The sequence below is a fragment of the Lepisosteus platostomus genome, chromosome 7, assembly GCF_059453375.1.
Source record: "Lepisosteus platostomus isolate fLepPlt1 chromosome 7, fLepPlt1.hap1, whole genome shotgun sequence".
NCBI lineage: Eukaryota > Metazoa > Chordata > Actinopteri > Semionotiformes > Lepisosteidae > Lepisosteus > Lepisosteus platostomus.
In genome coordinates, this window is record NC_142617.1 from 52,481,238 (window position 1) to 52,502,044 (window position 20,807).

The window sequence follows — 20,807 nt, forward strand, 5'->3', positions numbered from 1 at the left end:
GTTCGGCTGCGATCTGGTCGGCTGCCAGCATGACTGTGGAAATCAGAATTATAAATATATTTGCTGGCTCTCGTATTTGTGTCTTTTGCATCCCGACAGTCCTCTTAACAATGAACAGAACACTCAAAGACGTTTATATATTCATAATGCTGGAGGCAGTGTTATGGAGAAAAATTAAGCATCATTCCTGGTTACTGGGTGTGCTGAATGTAAATTAAGCATCTATAGCTACACTGTAGTTATATTAACCCTAACCTATCCTCATCACTACATCATATCTCTGGGTGCTCTATTAAATTGGATGTCTGCATGATCTGAACAGTCATCAAACATCAATGCAGGATGACGCGACACACAGGGTTAATCATATATCTTGTGGAAGTACAGAATAGCCTGGTTTTGTGTCACACAGTGGCACTGACCTCTGTGGCCAGCAGCATTGGTCTTCCAGTCACTTGCTTTCAGATGGACAGGCCGAGAGGTCTTCACCAGGAGATGCTGGACATCTCTCCAGGTTATCAACGGGCTGCAAACCATCCCAGAGAATATTGTTGTAATTGTGTTTAAGAGTGAGTGTAAGAATGGGGTCCATGCCCCAACCACTCACTGCCTCTGAGGTTAAACCAGTCCAAATATGCTCCCCTTTTGCAAATGCCTTAAAAATGTAAGTGGTTCTAGTGGCAATAAAGAAGGCAAGAAATGTTGCTATGCACCAAAGATGACAAATCGGGAGGCAAAATAGCATTAGAATTTCACACTATTCAAAAAAAATCAATTAGATGAAAGCTTCAAAGGGCATGTGTAATTCATTACTTACAGTATGTCACCTATGTGAAAAAATACTTGTGCCCTTGATCAAACGTACAACCCTCCAGTCAGGTCATCATACAGTACATTCTGTTCCACTCAAGACCTGTTGCAGTGGAAAGCTGCTTTTATATTCTATTGTTCAACATGCTAAGCCTCCATTAAGAAGGAGGAAGCACAACTAAGAATTTCAATGCAGATGAAGTGAAAGGCTGAATAACTGCAGTAAAAAGTATGAACTTTATTAAGGGGGTGGCAGAAAATCATGTCATTTAATAAAGAAAATGTTGCAAAGATCTTCTTCAGTTAACTAAATTCAGGTATTTCCAGTCAGTGAAGATTTGTAAATGTAATGCTTTGAGCAATCCAAACGGGAAGTCTATTTTACTGACAAATTACTACCTCTAATTCATGAATGGGTACAGTCTGTCATCAACTACCTGGGATCAAATCTCTCCTGTGGCGAAACTCTCTACCTAACAGTTTTCTCCTTTTGACACCAGAGCCTGGCAGAATCTGTTATGGGACATATTAAAAGATGATTTCTTGCCTCTGATGCAACAGAGTCCACTGCCTGGACGTCAGTACATTTTCAGAGCACGGTTTTCAGAATTTGCAGTGAGCTTCCTGTTTGGATACCTTTTGCAGCATTGTGTGGTTCCGCAGTGTATATTTTAACACGAACCTGAATTCTTATGGTTAAGACTCGCTGGGGGCCTCTCATTTACTTACTTGGCTTCCAGTGCCAAAGCGATAACACCAGCAACCATAGGTGCAGAGACAGATGTGCCTGTGTGACCATCAGTGCAGCGCTGACGAAGGTCTGTGGTGACCTGCACAGAACAGAGCCACAGACGGTTTGCATGTCACAGAAAGCTAACACAGTCCAGCCTTCCCTGCCTGTTTGAAACATAAACTGATTACATTATAAGCTGTCTTCTCCCCCGACTTGTCCTGAAAACAAATAATAGGATTTCCCCCAAACATCTTTAGTGAATTACCGTACATTTTGTTTTTTAATGTGAAACCGGAGCGGTGGAGTTCAACAACTATAGGTAAACACTTCTTTTTGCTCTACATAAACAAACCAGGACACCCACAGAGTTAACAGCCAAACGCAAGCAGTGACTGTGGACTTACAACCTGTAAACAATTATCGCAAGATCTTTCTGAATCATGTGCAGATGTCATCGAGTTATCCTCTCAACAATGCTCATGGTTCTCAGACTACTTCTTATGAGTACTGTAGGTCAATGGTGCAAAGGACACAATGCCCATTGACCAAACAGTACAAGCTGAACAGCTCCATGAGCACAAGGCAATCTCACTCCACCTCAGCTGGACACAAGTGTTAAGCCAAGCAAAACCATATGCATTTTTACATCCACACTGTTAAACTGCTAGCAGTGGCTTAAAGAATTGTCTTACATTTTATAATCTTACAATTACTACCACAAACACAAAATAAAAAAAAACAATACAGAGAAACACAACAGTCAGCACAGAAACAAAGAACTGAAGACTACTACTACACATTTAGGAAACCTGAGATACCTAGCTGCTCCTCACTGAAAAATACACATATAGTCAATGCTCCATGGGCCCAGTTTCCCATATTTACTACAATAACCTGTTAGCATTGCATATGAAAATTAAAAACAGAATGTTTATGAAACAGACTCTGGCACAGTCGGGCATGGTTTCTAAGTATTTAGCATTCATGGCACAGATATATGTTTTTCTCTGGTTCTCCTTCCCAAAGCCCATCAGAAACCTGTAGCCCATTTTCTGCACTTCAGATATTTTTAAGCAAATTTGTTAAAGTAATTTATTTGACTTGAAAAAAAAACATGAAATTAGCTTTATTGACCCAGGTGGGGGTCTAACATGTACATTTCTATGTACTTTGGGGGAAATTTCAAACCGAGGTAAGTTTTGACGGACGTTGTCTTATTTGCAAATATCGAAAGATGCATTAATAGTAAATCAAATTTCTTTCCAATGAGGAAAAATTATTATCATAATCTATCACATTTAGCTAGTCCTTTATTTCTTTGAGCTTTGAATGCCTCATGAGATTGGGAAGAGGGAAGCATGATTACAGCATAATACAATACAAATGGAAGTATCTGACGGGTTACAATTGGCTTTTATCTGTTTCAATATACTCCGAGAATTTCTCAATATGACATTATCTGTTATAGCTTTAGGTGGTTTTACTGCTGAGAATAGTAGTGCAGGAAAGGAAGTGATCATATTAATACTTTTTTCAATGGCACACCATGATGGAATTTCTGATTCTATCACCTGGAATACCATCCTTCCAATAGAATCAGAGTTCTTGCATTACCTTCTCAATGATAATGTTGAAAGTGTGATAGTCTAATGCACCCTTATGCTGTCAATGTATATTGGAAATGTGATATACTGTAAAGCCCTAGATAAGTAGCAATACAAAAGAATCAGAAGTTTTAAAAGAAGGAATCTCTTCTGAAAAAGATACAGACATCTTTTACGCATCCTATCATAAAGAAGGGTAGAATGCTCCAATGTCTGACACCCCATTTCAATTTATTTAATGTATCTTTAAAAAATCAATTTAAATAGGAGCATTAGCTTCCTATGCAAGATAATTGCTAATTAATCATTTGATGCTTTGAAAATTAAAAAAAGGTAAGATATGCAAATAGTGGGATCAAGACTAGGGTATCAATTCATGCCCCTGAGAGTTCTCAGAATGGTGGCATAGATTTCTCAAGTTGGGAGGACGTATGGGTGTTATCCGGAGACCATGCATTATTTCTCACTTTTGGGAATTGTCTTCTATTCTCCCAAAATGCAAAAATATTTCAATGGAATTTTCCTTAAAGGATTGGGAACACGGTGTGTCAATTACTTAGTTGCAGAATACACATTGGTGTTTATGTTGTTGTACAAATGAGGTCACTCATACAAAAAACCTGTTGTCATTTCCTCATTCAAAACGGTAAAACAGTCAGGCCAGCATCTGTGTTGATCAGCATTTTTACTTTCCTGCATCTATTATTTCCTGAACTGGGAAGTCTGCATTCAAAACGTATCTATCCATGTCATCTACTTTTGACAGGTAGAGAAAGCTGAGAAAGTTTATTACATCTTTTGTGCCTGAAGTTGCATACAACTATATGCACAATTCGGTGAAGTGTTTTATTAATATCCTTCAGGTCCACTTAAACACCACTTTATGGCTTTATTTTATACATAGCCCTGACAGCTTGTACTCCCCTTAATTGAGGCGCTAATAGCCTGTAAAGCCTGTCCCCCATATCAAACTTTTAGTAATCAGTCACAAAGTAAAAAGGCATTGAACCTTGTCAAAAGGTATCAAACTGTATGAGCCAGAAGTATCAAAAGATATCATTTGTTTCTAGACCAAAATCATTGCTGAAAAATATGCAAACTGAATTTGGTTTAATCAAAAATTATACTGCTACCTCAACTGTGTAAGTTCAAAACAAAGCATGTGCTGTAATGTACGTGGGGACATTTTAAAATGTTTTACTGGTGTAGGGGTGTTAGGGACGACAATATAAATTTGCTCCAATAAGGGAGTATATTGTGAGTATATTGTATATAAATCCCAAACACAGGTGCACTTCCTATCCTTGCCAATACTTTGTTTTAATTTGAATGAATGAATAGGACCATAAAAAATTAAGCCAGAGTTTTATCATAGCAGCTCATCGTGATAAATTTACTTTGACAAAATTGGTGAAACCATGTTGATATTGCTCAGGTTATATTTTTCTTGAAATATTTTCGAATGACAATGTAATCAAAACCTCAGGAAACAAACTGCCGAAATGTTGTGGAATTGTAAAGGCCAATGGAAAGTTGTGTCAGACTGGACGCTAGACCAGTAGGTCACATGGTTGGTCCACGATAGTGCATTTTTGACACAATACAAAGAAAAAAACACTGTTCTCTGAAACTGAACACCATAGATGTCTGGAACTTGTTGAGTCAATTTGTACCATGTTCATGAAGAGATGATTGGTCACATAATTTGGTTGCCATCTTGGATTTGCTAAAAAACCAGAATGATGTGTCTGAAACTATGAAGCCAATTTAAGCAAATCTCGGTATGCATGTAGGTTGTGTTACGTGTCATCTCAATGTCCTCATTTGGGACCTTTAACTCCTTTTAAAACTGAAATGCAAAATTGTGTTCTAACTCCTTAGAAGGCACAGGTAGGGTCAAGGCTGCTATGGATCACATTTAGGAAACTACATATGCAAAAGTGTGATATAAATTTATATATCAGCCTGGCAACTGATGATTGCTGCCCACATCTATATTTTCAATTTAGTTTCCTAAGCACATTACTCCTTTGTATCAGACATTTGCAGTGAGGATGCATGGCCTTACATACACTCACAGAAGAACTGACACATGCAACCGACTTGTGTTCTACCTACTGTAGTTCAAACCCCCCGCCTTGTGCAGGTCATGAAGATGTTAAACAGTGATGTTTTGTATCCTGTTCGGATTCTTTTCCAGTTATAGTTGCATTTTGTTGTCCTGTTTGCAAGAATTCCATGTTGTCATCAGAAATTAACCAGACCTTTAGTCTTACCAGATGCTCAAGACATCCCCACTGTCATTCCTCAGCTTCCTTCGGCAAAATGAAAAACATAGCTGTGGATCCCTGCCTGACTTACAGCCAGGCTAGGAAAATGCAATCCTTGCTTCACACCAGTGTCCTTCCATCCGTATTGAAGGAATGTCTGAGCCACATTGGCAATATAGGCAGAGTAGTAGGACTGCAGTGGATTCCAGACATTACGCCACAGGGGTGAGCTGGCTCAATAGGCCTTGACCCCAGTAGTGTGCTCTGTCAACAATACGTGACTTCAGAGTTATCCTGCCCTAAGAGCTTCAGAACAAAATGTGCCACAGACCATTTTCTAGTCCCTCTGAGACACCCAGGACCTTGGGGTTTGTCACAGACTGTCCTTCAGGGTTTCTAACTTTACAGCTGGGGGCATCACAATCAGTATTCCTCTTTGCAAACTTGTTCTTGACTACTGACCATGTGGTCCTCATGGTCAGTAGTGGCGATCCCCATTTCACTGCCAGAAGTAGCCAGCTCAGATAAAGATTTCTGAACAGACGCAAGAGAACTATCCGGGGACCTCAATCGGTCATTCATTGTTTTAGACACGCTCTCAATTGCAGAAAGTATATCTTCAGCTGTAGGATTTGTATTCTTTTCCTCTGTCCTTTCAGCTTGGTCACTTGGATGAGTCTTTCTAGTTGTCTAGGGCTGTGGGAACTCTCAAAGTGTTTTGGCTTGTTTCTGCGTGAAAAGAAATAACTATCTGGGGAAGTGGAGAGCAGCTCAGAAAAGCCCTGGGAAAATTCAAAAGAGAACTTTAAAAACTCAGACAGACATGCTTTCAGCTACTTAAATCACAAATCGGGGAATCACTGCAGGCAGCTGTCATTTTAGTGTCAGCCACACAAGGAGAATTTAAGATGGTTAATTAATACTGTGCTCTGAACATGGAATAGGGCGATTTAATCCTTCAAAATAATCCATCCATTATGAAAAATGTCCACCCATCGGCAACCCATCGGTGTAGCGGTTTGCACTGCTGCTTCACTGCTCCTTTCTGGGTCCTGGGTTCGAGTCTGCAGTCCATTATCTTCCATATGGGATCGGAATGTTCTCTGTGTGCTGGCATGGGTTTTCACCAGTTGTTCCAGTTTCCTTCCACCTCCCAAAATAATTCAGCTGGCGAGGTAAATTGATATATCTGAATTTTCTGTGTGCATGAGTCCATTTGGCAACTGGTATGTAATGGACAGGCACACTGTCCAGCCTGCCCGGAGCCCTGAGCTTCCACGATAGGCTCTGGGATGTCATCGTCCTTATCAAGAATAAGCAACTGTCTGATCATGGATGGATGCAAATTACTCCAGTCTATTTTATCTCCTCTTCTGTAGTTGCCAGCCGATACACGCTATCCTGACTTGTTTACAGCTCCTTTAATAAATATAATCCTCGTACCAGTAAGCAATCAAAAACAGACGTGTCTGCATCAATGATGATGCATTCATTCTGCAGTGAAAATCTGCTCTTTATCTGCAGATAAATAAGTGATGGATATAAAATGTCTGTGCTGAAAATACTTGGCACATCTAAATCATTTCATGTTCCCATAAGAAAATCCTTAAAAGCTTTTTGGAAAACAAAAATGGGGAAAAAATGGGAGGGTGAATGCTGGTAACCTTCATGAAACCAAAAACATGAAATTCATACTCAACTATTTTCCTGTCATAAAATTCTCCACTGCTGTAGGTGGCAGCCAACGTGGAGGAGCAGACCTCCAGGTACCAGGGCTTGTTGCCGTTCTCCGTGGTGCTGCTAATAGAGATGGTGTAGATGCTGTTGGTGTAGCCATCACAGGAGCAGTGGTCTCCCTGCCTGCCGCCATTCCCCGACGCCCAGACAAAGATCGAGCCCAGTCCCTTCCGGCCCTGCACTCCCAAGACAAAGGAGAGAAGCGTCAGTGGCGTGCTGGCCCCAGGACTGAAGGAGAACCTGCAACAGGACCTCTGGGCTGCAGTTGTTTGGGACTGGTAAACTCTTGGATTCATAGTGAGGGCCATTGGCGTGAGCTTAGTCTGGAACATATTTCTACACCTCCTGCAGTCCAGTTATTGCATACTAGGTCAGTCATTTAGGAAACTACTTCATCAGCTTCTTCTTCCTCAGTCACCCCTGTTATTCCCAATCTCACCTTCTCTTTTATCTTTTTAATAGCATCGAAATGCACAGACAAACTCACCAAAGTTAACTCCAATGCCCACTCCCCACACCCACACCCACACCAATCTTTTTTCCTCTAATGCCTCCGTGTTCGTGAGGAAAGGCCGCCGCCTTGGACCCCAGCACCTTTTTAATGCCCAGTTCAAAGGCTTGCTTGGCGAGCGGACCGGGCCCGTCCACGGTCTTCCCGTCGTCGTCCGGCCCCCAGCTGGCACTGTAAATGTCAATGTAGTCGGGCCTGATGCCAAGAGACTTCGCCTCCACCACATCTGTCACATCTCCATCCAGCATCCGAATGCCTGAGAGCAAACATCGGTAATTAGCTGAACAGCCCTCGGAAACTACTTTACTCCAGGACTGGGGAGAGCTGAAAGAACTGGTGAAAACTATAATAAAATTCTGAAAACACTGAAAATAACATCCTGATGTCTTAAGAGACGGGGAATTTTGTTTGTTTGTTTCCACATTGAGGGCACATTTTCTTTCCCTTTTTCACCAATAAGTCAAGCTGTTGAAAAAGCATCTGTGTAGGAACTCCTTTTGTGTGAATTTCATTCAGGGAACTCTATTTCCTGAGAGTTTAAACACCCTGCAAAGCAATGTGCCTGAATCTATTCAAATGAAATTGATAGCTTTTTCTGAACTCTGTAGATACTTATCCTTTCCAATAAGGTTTTTTTTTTAGCAAAAGCTGCTAAATGGGAAGGCTAAACTGGGATTGCAAAAATAATTAACACTCAGAAAGATGGTGAATAATTTATTATTTTATTAGTAGTAGTAATAGTAGTAGTAGTATTGTTATTATAACTATTTCATTAAATTCAGAATAGACTACCTTGCTATACACAAAGACTATTTCCATACTAAATAGCTGCTTGGTTGCATTTGAAAATATTTATCGAATTCACCAAAAAGAGGGGAAAATGCTTGCAGTGGAAATAAAGGAATGAAGCACTTTTCAGAGTTGCTCCATTAGCATTAGGGTTAAAAGCTACATATTCGGAAAGGTTATAATGCTACATGAAGAGTGATGTTACCAAGGGATTCAGTCTGAACATTATTTACTTTTTACTTTGGCGAACAGCCTAGATATTACCAGTCATCCACGTGAGACCTCTATACGGAAGTACATAAATCATAATTCTTATACTCTGAGACATTAGCACCACCAATACTGTCACAATAAATTTTGATCCTTAAAGACTTATAATAAAAGAATGAGAAAACATGTAAAAGGAGCAGAATGAGACAAAATGGAATGCAGGGCTTATACGCAAGACTAGATCCAAGGCTTAAGTGAGTCAGATCCATGGCCTTAAAGTATTCCATCTTAACACATTGTGCAAACCTTGGATTAAATATGTCACGCAAGAGGTGTTTAGGGCATTTCAAAAACAGCGAACATCCTGTAAAACTGGAAATTTATAACCATAACTAGAGAATACCAGAGAGCTTGTTTATATTTTACTGTTAAAAATCGGAAGTCAGAATCTTGCGCATAAGCTAGCCCAAAATTCAAGATAAGTCTCTGGAATCAGTCCAGAGAAATGTTGATAAGGGAATGGCCTATACTTACAGGCTGAGGAAACCTTTTTAGTCTTGAACACGAGAGGACTACAAGGAGACCACATACAAGTGTCCCAAATCCTCAAAAGCGCTGACAAAGTCAACCCAGTGGATTCCTTCCGATGGAACAGAGAAACATGAACCAGAGGGCAGTGACAGGTGACCCAAGTGGGAACTTAAAACCAAAAACAGAAGCCAAAGGGTAGTGGGAATATGGAAGAAGCTAACCAGCCATGTTATTGAAGCCACAGCTGTATTTTGTTTCTATGACATTGCTGGATGAAATGCTTGGATTAATTAATTAACCGCCAAACAGGCAAGATGGGTCGAATGGCCTCCTCTTATCTGTAATTGTTCTAATAGCCATTGGATATTCTGTTGCTAATGTGCTCGACAAGCTCTGTTCTGGTGACAGACAATGTAATACGAAGTAGAAAAACAGGAGATTCAAAACGTTCTGTCTCTCCGCACGGAAGACACACCTGACGGCTTTCTTCTTTCTTTAGGAGGGGGAGGCAGGGACACCTCTGTCCCTTAATTAGCTTTATTTCTTCCCCAGTCAAACATATTATGTTGAATCGAAAACGCATATGGATGTGTAATCTCAGTTTGCTGTATGTGCTGTATCTTGAATATATAAACCAGCTGTAGACAGAAATTCAGATACATCATGTTTTCTGAAGTCAAAGCAGATGACTCTTCTACATTTCTCTTAGAAGACTCATGACTTTTCTAAAGTCTTAGTACATGAAAGTCAAACAGCTGAGGTTGCACATAAAACTGCTCCAAACGGTAATAACTAAAGCTCCATTTTAAAAGTCAAAGCAGCTACTAAAACTGTGCATTTCATTACTGAGACATGTGTCATAAAGACAAGCTCCTGCTACAGAAAGATTTTCCGTACAGAAGAGGCATCGTTAAGCTCCTTATGAAAATTTTGTGGAGAAAAAAAAACCTGAAGCCACGAAGTAAACCAGGCACCTTTCGAAATACCCAATCAAGACTATTTACTTTATACAAACTGGAGTCTCCAGCTGTGTTTCTTTTCTCTGCCCTCCAAAGCGGCATCACCTGCTGTCTCTCACGTGAGCCGTTTTCTCACCCTGAACTCCCAAGACAGCTTCACACGCCTTCTTGTGGCCCGGCACACTGCCAGGATGCCCGCTTCTTCCCATCTCTGCCAGCCGGCCAAGCCTACAGGACATCCGGCGTCAAGCGGACCGGCGAGCGCAGCTCTCACCGACTGCGCTGCCTGCTCACTGGCGCTACCTGCTGGCAGGTCAAGGGAACTGCACTCTGAGCAGCCTGAGTTCACCCAACCTAGACTTGAGGCAGCTCATTCATAGTCCGCTAGTGGAGCAGCTCAGTCACAGATCAGTGTATGGAGCATTTACTGTCTGAGCCTCAGTCTTTCAACTAAACACCATCGGGAGGATGTGATCGGCGGTGATATAACAGAAGGACACTCTTCCTTCCACACTTCCCCACACCAGTGGCAGACTCAGCTACTTCTGTGTGCATGACTAACGTGCTAATAGACTGAAAGAATGTATTTGAAATTCCGTTTTTTCAGGCCTCCATCATTCGCCTCCAGCCCCCACCCCCTGCCACTTCCCTTCCTCTCCAACGTGGAGCCTCACTGATTGCATCATCTAAAAAAATAATCTGAACTGCATTGCATAATTGGTGCAAATAACTCCTTTGGCAGCACTCCGGAGCCTGATGCCACCCTTGGCATTTTGTGAAAGAAAAAAAAAACTTTCATTTTAGGATTTCAAAAGCACAGCTGCTGATGAAAAAAAAACGCGCAGGGTAAGCAGTATATGCTTCGATTCTCATTTTTGATTAAAATTCCCTGAATCCACACTGCAGAAACTTCCAATGAATTAATAGTTTTGTGAATGCATGAATGTACACCCACTCCAAGGCACCAAATTAATGTGTAGTGAAACCCTTTCACAGTGCCAAAGCACCTCAAGGTTAATCCTGTGCACACGTGTGGAATAATTCTGCTCAGAGACCCTACCTCCTATCCGTGCGTTGTACGCAATACCAACGATGCAGTGAGAGTTATTTGCGACAGCTGCCACTTCCCCGGCGCATCGTGTTCCATGCCTGAAAAACATAAAAAAAACACACTGATCTATCAGAAACAAAATCCATCGCCATATTTCTCATTTTACTCTACTTCCGTTGTTTGTTGGTATGATTTTTCCTCAAAAACCAGACAGACCCGCACTCCTTGCAGAGTTTTTTCAGAAGGGAAAGGACTCAAGTCATGTTGTACATCCTACAACCTGTGATGACTGTATGTCATTCCTTAAGTCATGCCCACTGCATCTTCTGTTCTCAAAGTAGCAATGTGGAAAGGTAATTAAGACTAATCCACCACTAATACAGGAATTTGTGAATTTAAATACAGAACTATCAGTGACAACCGACATGATATGTACAGGGTTGGTATTTTTTGCCTCAATTGCAACATTAAGAGATTGGAAATAAAACATTATATAAAATACCCAGATCTCACCATACCCAGGTTGATTTTAAAAAAAACAGTTGAGATTAACACTGTAATCTCACTGTACACATAAAACAGTGAGCTATTATGTTATGTTATATTTAACGAAAGATTTAGTAACCAACAATGTCTTGCTGGCAGATGAGTTCAATATTGCTTATGAGAATGAAAGGCAGCTTCAAATGGGCTTTTTCACAAGATTAGACAGATCTGAAGGATATCAGAGAATCTGAATAAATCCAGAGAAGTCATGGAACCTGCTGCGATAAAAAGGCATCACCTTATTTATGTCTGTCCGCTCACCCCTAGACAGATGAAGGTAATCAGGCAGATGCATTTTTAACGACGTCCATAGCAAATCAAAAGTGATGCCTGCCTATAATAAGCACCTATAAGGTGCTTTTGAAAAATAAAATCAAAGACGCGAAAGAGGTGAACCTGTCATGTTTTGCGGGAAGGGAGTGGGAGATAAAAATGTAATTTCAGAACGAAGCTCGGTTGTTTTAATTAGCCCCTCGAAGTATCTGAAGTTGTGAGGCCTGCCACAGAGCAATCGCAAGTTCATTTCAGACTGAATGTGGTGCTGAACACCAATAAGGTACCTCAGCATACAAAGTACTGCATTACACCCTCTCCCATTAGCTTTGTACTAATGAACATAGTGTGTGAAAGGTGTGGAAATGAATATTAAAGCTGCTATTCTAACCCCAGGGCAGGTATATCAGAGAAGTCCCTGTGCCAGACTCCTCTATGCCGTTTCTGTGTGATGGGGGTGACACATAACACACCTGCTCCGCTGTGCTGCTTTAATTGATTTTTTTTAAAAAGCCGGGCACATCATCTGGGCTAAGGGCAAATCCTATTGCTGAAATTCAACCCCCGAAGAAATTAACCGAGATATCTTACAGTCGCTTCTCTCGGATAAACAAGCTGGGCGGGGAAAAGGACCGTTACCGCACATCAGCCTTCGTCGCCGCTCGTCCCCGAAGCAGCCACTGCTCTGGGCTACTTCGGGACGATGAAGGGGAGAATGGCTCATTTATTTTTCAAAGGCGGCAAGGGAATAGCAGTAAGAAAAAAGCCAGCTCCTCGGGAGTCTAGTTTTGCTCTCCAAACTAAACTCACAGCATAGCCCTCTCAATGCCCCACAGTGCTCATGAGGCAGCCAGGGCCTCACTGCCCTAGCTAGGATTAGGATGGTTAGGTGATGTTCTCTACTCGCCAAAACCTGAACACCCACACAGATCCCACATTAAAAGCAGCTGGGCCGTTTAATTAAAGCAATGTATTAATCAAGAGCGTTACATCATAATACTTTATGCATTCACCGCCCCCCAACAAAGCTGGAGGGCCTTGACAAAAACCCAATTGTCAACAGAGGGAGAGGCTGGCACCCACTTATTCTCATTGCTGGAGTCATAGCGCGGAGTAGGGTCGTGGTCGTTACCGTTGACATCATAGCTTGCCAGCTGATCCTGGAAACAAAAAAAAAAAGGAAAAAGAAACAAAAATCATCACAGGTGCAGCGCAATAAAAAAAAACAACAGTCCTCTGCTTTCTTTAACTTTTATGTCACGTCACATGATTGCTCCGCTGTTGAGCCACATGTAATAAATTTGAACCGCTGCAGGCCATGATTTACAACTATAAGCTGAAAAGTATAGCAAAATGCAGTTTATTTATGGCAAGGCGGCATGTCTCGATGGTTTCATCCATCCAGTGTTAAGAAGCCGCGTGTTTGTACTAGGAGTCATGGAAAGCCAAAGCCTATTTCAGAAACACAAGGCTTCCCCAGTCCAGTCCATTGCTGGGCACACACACACACAAGCTTGCAGGGGTCATTTAAAGACGCCACTTAACTTACATGTCTTTTGAAGGTAGGAACTCCACACAGGACTCAGACCCAGGACCCAGGAGCCACGAGGCAGCAGTGCAAAACACCACCCCCCTGTGCTGCTCTCAGTAGTTACATATTGGAGCTATTCTCTGGAGTTAATCTGCAGGGGCTCTGGTTCATGGTACAGCAGCTGTGTATTCTCACTGGCGGGCTCTACTGATCCTTGATGTGGAGGTGGTTTTTTCAATGAAACCTACGTAATTCTGTGCCAGGTCAGGGTGGTTCCTCTCGATCCCATCGTCCAGGATGGTGACCACGACGTTCTTCCCCGTGTAGCCTCTCTGCCAGGCGGCCAGGATGTTCATTTCAGACCGGCAGCGGCCGCTTCTGTCACTGCAGTGCTGAATGACGGCAACAGAGAGAAAACCCAGCACCTACCATTTTAACACTTTTGCTACTGTTCAAAAAAGCTTTTCAATAGAACAACATACACCACATTTAGAAAAAAACTGTCTGACAGTAATGGCTGTTTTCTGTGTGGGCATTGTCCTACCAGTGAACAAAAAGGAAACGAAATGAAGTGGAGTTACAGTAGGCCAGTAGCATTGCACTTGCATCAGACATGCTGTAAATGTTTCTTACTGCTGGGAAAACTGAAAAGGCTCAGGACCTTGAAAGTTTTCTGATGGAATGCATTCAGTTTTCATATTTTCATTTAATCACATCTACAATTGTAAGATTCAGAAAAAAATAAGTTTTCTGTGTTCTCATCAGGGACAAATAAATGCATGCACTGTTGTACTTAATGCAGGTGTTATCTGGGTGCCAATAATGCCATCAGATCAATACATTATCAATTAAAATTAATCATACCTCACATTTCTCATCTTGTGAATTTTAATTGAATAGGGACAACAAGTACTGGTCTCACTGGACCGGATGGAAGATTGCAGCTCAGGGTTGGTAATACAAAAGACACAAAAGGATTTCTATAGCTACTGTTCAGAGGGGATAAAGGCTTAATGATTAAATCGTCTGCCTGCAATGCGCATTGATGATCTTAATCTTTAGGAAAAAGAAACTGAAACCACTCAGTATTGTTACATTGGTTAGTGAAGGACTATATTGTAACATATTGAAAATCATGAACCCTGGACCTTGATTTCTATCTTGCTTTCTTTTGCTCAGATTTAAGGGGTTTTGATATTTCCGTTACAGATATAACAAAAAATGTGTCCGCTCCAATGCATGTACCTGGTCCTGAATAATCTGCAACACTGTCAGAAAGCTGAGGACAATCTAAACTTGGTCCACTTGGGGTTACAGCAGCCTTCAGCTTTTTACTTCAACCAAGTCTTTTGTCTCTTGGTTCCACTGGCCAAAATGACCATTTTTTTAAGCTATCTGAAGAACCTGATTTGGAGAGACCTGCACATTCCCCCAGACTGAGGCTGTCCAAATGCATACCTGGCCTTTCCACAGCAATGTCACAGAGAGACTGGAAGAGTTCATTCTCAGAAAAAGGTATGATTTTAGAAATTCTGCTATTTGCTGTCCAAATTAAAATGAAAAAAGAATGAGCCGAGTTCTTTTGTCCCTGTTCCTCTGCTGAGTGACTCATACTCAAGAAGCACTAAATGTGAGGAATGTAGAGTATGAGACATCAGCAACATGGACAAAAAGCCCTGTCCCCTTCCTCTAAATGTTTAAAAATAAGAACAAAAAGTCCGACAGTATACTGCTTGTCTCCAGCATCTCAAGACTTATTCAGCTGGAACCCTACTTAGCTACCTCTTTGTAGCATGTAAAAAAAGTCTGGTGTCATTTCATACCTTAAATGCAAACTACTAAGCATTTCCATATATGCAAACTAAGCATTTGAAGATTAAAAGCAACATTCCACAATAATGCCAAGTACTCAATTACGTTTCTAAATAAACACGCAGAGGTCTGGAGTCGAATTTTCCTAGTCACAGCTTCACAGGATTAAACTATCAAATATGGAAGTGGTATATATTTATGATCCACATCATATATACACTTCACTGATACGTCACAAGATAAACTATTTTATCAGACTTCAGAATTGACAGACAGAATAGGCCCTATGCAAGTTTTTGTTTCCTCTCTTCTGAGAGGTGAAAAATCTGACAATTAGTAGTATACAGTATATGATAAACAACTCTGTCATAATTACCTTGCACAAGTTTTCCCTAACCTCACTTGAAAGCTACATCACGAGATGCAGTCACGGGATATAAGAAATGATTGACCTAAAATATATATCTCCCAATACTGTCTGTGAAGTTTATCCTGCCAGGACCCTGCAGATTAATTTAATCACAGAGATCTTTTCTGTGAACCTTGCTGGGAAATAAACTGAGACAAATGACCACAGGGACGTCATCCATGATCCACTCCATTAAGCAGTTGGTAAGAAATGCAGTGATGAGCTTGAAAGAGAGGTATACTCTTAAAATGGGACAATTTGTGTGCAAATAAATGCTGGGCTACAGCAGCGCACAACGCATAAAAAAAATATAAATCGTCCTGTTCAGATTTCACTGTCAATATTCCGAGCATATGAGAAAAAATCAAGTTAGCAAAACAGAAATATTCCCATGAGAAGATTCTGAGAAAGTACCGAGGTCATGAATGCCAGATACTCAACTTGTACTGTTCAAAGTGGATACCACTGGAAACTGAACAAAGCTCATAATATTTTCCAAACATGCTGTTATAATTCAGATTTACGAGATAAATGATATATATTTAAGTATTTAATGGTTTATTTTTTTATATCTGGTAAATCAATTGGAAACCTAAAAATGACAGCTGTATTTCCCAGCCCAATAAGAGAGAAAGAGAGACATGTATAGACTACTGTATATACGGTATGGACAGACAGGTGGCTAGACATACTGTATGCCATACAGTATTTACATATACAAAGAGAAATGCATACACATATACCAAATGTAGCATATTTTCTAAAACTTACAATCTGAAATTGTTTAAAAGAGAAATGTTTACCACATTTTTAACTAGTCCTTTTACACAAACATGGGCACTGACTGCAGAAAAATGGCGAACACTCCAGTTGATGAAAGACTTTTCTGCTATCACGTCATAGACACGGGTTGGTCCTGCTGCCCGGTTTAATCCATTCCAAGCCCGAGTGTACTGGGTTTTAACTCTCGCAGAACTCCATTTGAAGCAGAACAATTTCACACATGAGTAAGTATAAAGACCTCTTATCACAAACTCATTTAATTAAAAAATCTGTCAGCAGGTACATTAGCTCAGGATGCAATTCTATTAATATGCACGTTTCAGACTGTGCGGCAGCGATAGGCACTTCAAACAGAGAGAAATCAACAATATCACAACATTAGTGCTGTCTGCTTCTATTTACACTGCAGAACAACACCAGGGAATATAGAGTAAACCTTGCAGAGAAAGGGAGGTAATATGGGGGCTATATATGAAGTAATATAATCAACAAATAAAAGCCATTCCTTTTCTGTACTGTATAATATATAATGTATAATATACAAGGTATCCCCTTGAGATGACATTGAATCACAGAGTAAATTACTTACATGTACTGTATATATTATTGCCCTGAAAAAAATAAATCCTCTAAGCCTGTTTGTTGTGGGGGAGGTGCAAGAGAAACAAAAATAAACCCTGTGCTTCTTAGTAAGTAAGAAAACCATTGCACCTACCAAGTGAAAGGTGAAGCCAGGAGGGCAAAGGTCAGGGAAACAACAGGGTTAACATACAAGAAGACTAGTAAGGGCCAAAGCTCAGGTTTCCAGTATGTTTCTGGTGTTGTGTTAAATGGGAATGTGTCCAAAAAAGGAGGCTTACTCACAATATACCACATGTTGGACCACTTAGGATCGTTGAAGTGGATGAAATTTTGATCTGTCCTGATGTACCTCTTGACCCTGGACTTGACCACTTGCTGCTGAATCCAATGAACCTGCAGCGGGTTTCAGACAAAGCAGTTAATCTCCAAATCTAAAATGGGCACACACGTCTAATTTAGGGACCTTTGCCATCTTTTTTGAGAGCAAACAGCTTCCATATTTTAATTTGCGAAATCTATCCATCGTTCAGCTGATTTGTTTATTTATTAAGCTCTCCTTATTAATGAAAAAAGACATAGCAAGGGAAAAGTGCTTTGTAATGGCCTTTCCTGCTACCAGCCAAAAGTATTCAAAAGAGCACAGAATATATCATTGAAAGTTTCAAATACATTTTACTGTATGTCATCCTCTTTTAACCAATTCAACCATTTACATTTACGCATTCTTTCAGTATATTTTGCCTGTCATAGTAAAGTGTATCCTCTCCTTTCACTCAAACAAAGAATGAGAGCATCAATATGCAATCCATTCCAAACAGCTCAGTCAAAAACCTAAGGCTCACACACAACACACAACACAAACAAAACCCCCTGTAAAATGAACCTGTGCTTGTTTTACATCACCACTCAATAACAATGATACAGTATGTCCATTTTAAATTTCAAGGATGGGGATGTTGGATTGTCTGTGATCAGGTCACCTTCCATAAAGCTGTAAAGATAGATTTGGATAACAAAGGAAATACTGTTTCAGCCAAAAAAGCTTACAGAAGAATATGCATAATGACACCTAAGGACTTGGGAATGCGTGTGACAATGACATTGCCTACTCTCCACGACAGACAGCTTACCCACGTTCCAGGCAGAGCCTACAGAATGTTTTCCATATTGGAACTATTGGAACGGGACACAGAAACCTTGAAATTCTTAATGGAAATGAAAATGGTTAGGCTGCCAGAAACTTCTTTCATTTAAAAAGAAATCCTTCAAAATGAATGAAGCATTGGCCAACTCATGTTTTATTGTTAGTTTTGAAAGTAGGACAAGAGGTCAGACATAAAATGGAATTTTGAAAGATTCTTTTGGGATTGAAGTTTTCTGAGAATATGGGAAAGAAATGCAGTAAACTCTAAACCCATATAATAACATGTTTTCTTGCATTGTTGTAGTTGACATCTACAACATTTCAAATTCAAATTCAATTAAAAAGTAATCGAAGCAAATTGAGCTTGTTTACCTATTTTGGATGACGTTGCTGGTTATGGACACATAGTGACTAGGACAGACACAGTTTCAAATATTAACATCTAAATCGGCTTTTCAGAATTCCTATTGGGCTAGTCGACACATGTCTTACAGTTCTATAAGACAGTTTTATCATCAGCTCTAAATACAATACAATACATACTCCATTTCCTTGCCATGAAAATGTACTCAAGCACAGGAAAGAATTAACCTAGTAAAAAATTGCCTCGGTTAAAAAACATCCAAGTGTAGATTGCTACAAATTACCATTCTGAATGCCATCATATATTCTAAGTCACACAAGCAGAACTTTGTAACAATTTCTGTGCCTTGCTTAAGGGAACTGGGTATGCTCCAGAGTAGATAAATAATTGACAAGATGAATTCCTTTGCCATCATCTTTGAAAACCTCTTTACTGTTAACGTTCTCATTTTGTCTCAAAACTAAACCTAATTCAGCTGGAACATTTCTGCTTTTATTTTGCTTCCGAGAAGCTTTAATGGTTGCTCACAAGGTTTATCTATAACAGGGGAAAAAACCTCTTTATTGCACCATTACAATGCAGTTATACTCCATTTAACTGATAAATAGTCCAGTCACAATAATAGGAAGGCCTTCAAATCATATGGCAATAAAATGCAGCTCTGCAGTGCTGCTATTCAGCACTGTAGTGGCAACAGTGGGAAAATGGAATTCAATGTACAGCACAGATCAACTGGCCTGACACCGATAAAGAAGGTTATTAAGTGTTGAGCTCAGCTTTCCATTTGTGTGGATGTCTTTGGACACGATATGATCGCAATGACTATTCGCCAACGCCACTCAAAGCACGAGCTCCTAGGTTTTATTTCTCCTGAGAATCAGGAATGTCTGAAAAAGATAATCTTAGTAAGGAGGCCAGGTTTCAGGCCAAGGAAACAGCTTGACTTTGTCTTAAACCTGCCTGGATTCTTTATCAGATGATGCTCTATAAACAGCCCCTGCATTATTAATACATTATATGTGTGCCAGTGGAATAGAAACTAGCTTGTACATTGTTGACATAACTCTCTGTTCCTTCCAACAGACACACTACAACTCAAACTCTAGAATTATTATTAAACAGAATACACAAAGAGATCTGTATCTTACAAATACATGTGTTGTTTATTCGTCAAGAGACCTCATTTTGTCTAGCTTTGCTAATGTGTGAATTTACGTGGTGCTGAAGAGTTTATATTCTCTTCTCAGGAGAAGTAGCCTGCATCATGCTGGATGCTAGATAAACCATTATTAATGTAATAATTATTATATTTGATATCATAAGGAATGCTCCAATGCTCAGTTTCAGTCGGGGGTTTGACTGCAGTGTTTATTTAATTGGTTTAACCTGATGGATAAAAAATACTTTTATTATTTGCAACATCCTTATGACAGCGTGTTAGTGGACATTTGTCCAGTTCCTACCTTAGGGTCCATATTGATGAAGCTGTGAGAACCCCTTAAAGAGAAAGTGGATCTCCTGACAACCTTGCTGTGATGAAAATGATAATGATCCTCCAGGCTTCCAATCTAAACAACACAAAGAGACAGGTACTGAGTTCAAGGTTAGACTGCTGCTAGTAAATATTTCTAAACCACTGCCTAGTGCCCCGACACCTCGAAACCTTCAGTCTTCAATCTCTACAAGCAATACTGCTGTAGAACAACATTATGCACCTGGAGGCATTAGAGATGTATTCCTTTTAACATTAGACATACCTACACAACAGCATAGGCTATAAATATAATTTGACAGAATCTAAGTTCTAAAGGATATTTAAACCCTATTGCAGGCTTGAAGGTCTTGTACTTTTAAGTGTGTTAAAGGGCACAGAACACACAGATCTTTACATAATAAATGCTTTGTGTCCTTTGTGGGGTTTTTTTTTCTCAGTGAGGCATATTTAATTACGTTAAACGCAAATAATATTTATAATTCAAGTGAAGGCATGTTATAACCTAAGGAGTCATTCCAGCAGCTATTTCCACAAAAATGAACTCTGAAATAAAAAAAAACACATGGAATTTCACAAAGAGCCCCAGAGATCTTCACATCTGTAAAAGGTGTGTACAGCTGTCTCTCTCACCCTCTCTCTTTCTGTTCAGTTCGAACGATTTTT

The 20,807-nt window shown here is 40.2% G+C and overlaps 1 protein-coding gene across 1 annotated transcript in view; it reads right to left on the reverse strand.

Annotated features, from left to right (window-relative positions):
• The window catches only part of pcsk6 (proprotein convertase subtilisin/kexin type 6), a 44,332-nt gene that overhangs the window by 21,244 nt on the left and 2,281 nt on the right, over window positions 1–20,807 (reverse strand). The window contains exons 2-10 of the mRNA XM_088641172.1: window positions 20,113–20,217; window positions 17,424–17,534; window positions 13,804–13,947; window positions 13,108–13,184; window positions 11,215–11,303; window positions 7,749–7,921; window positions 7,118–7,330; window positions 1,540–1,640; window positions 423–526 (exon numbers count right to left, since the gene is read on the reverse strand). Coding sequence (XP_088497298.1) covers window positions 423–526; window positions 1,540–1,640; window positions 7,118–7,330; window positions 7,749–7,921; window positions 11,215–11,303; window positions 13,108–13,184; window positions 13,804–13,947; window positions 17,424–17,534; window positions 20,113–20,217 — 1,117 coding nt within the window. The remainder of the gene's footprint in view (window positions 1–422; window positions 527–1,539; window positions 1,641–7,117; window positions 7,331–7,748; window positions 7,922–11,214; window positions 11,304–13,107; window positions 13,185–13,803; window positions 13,948–17,423; window positions 17,535–20,112; window positions 20,218–20,807) is intronic.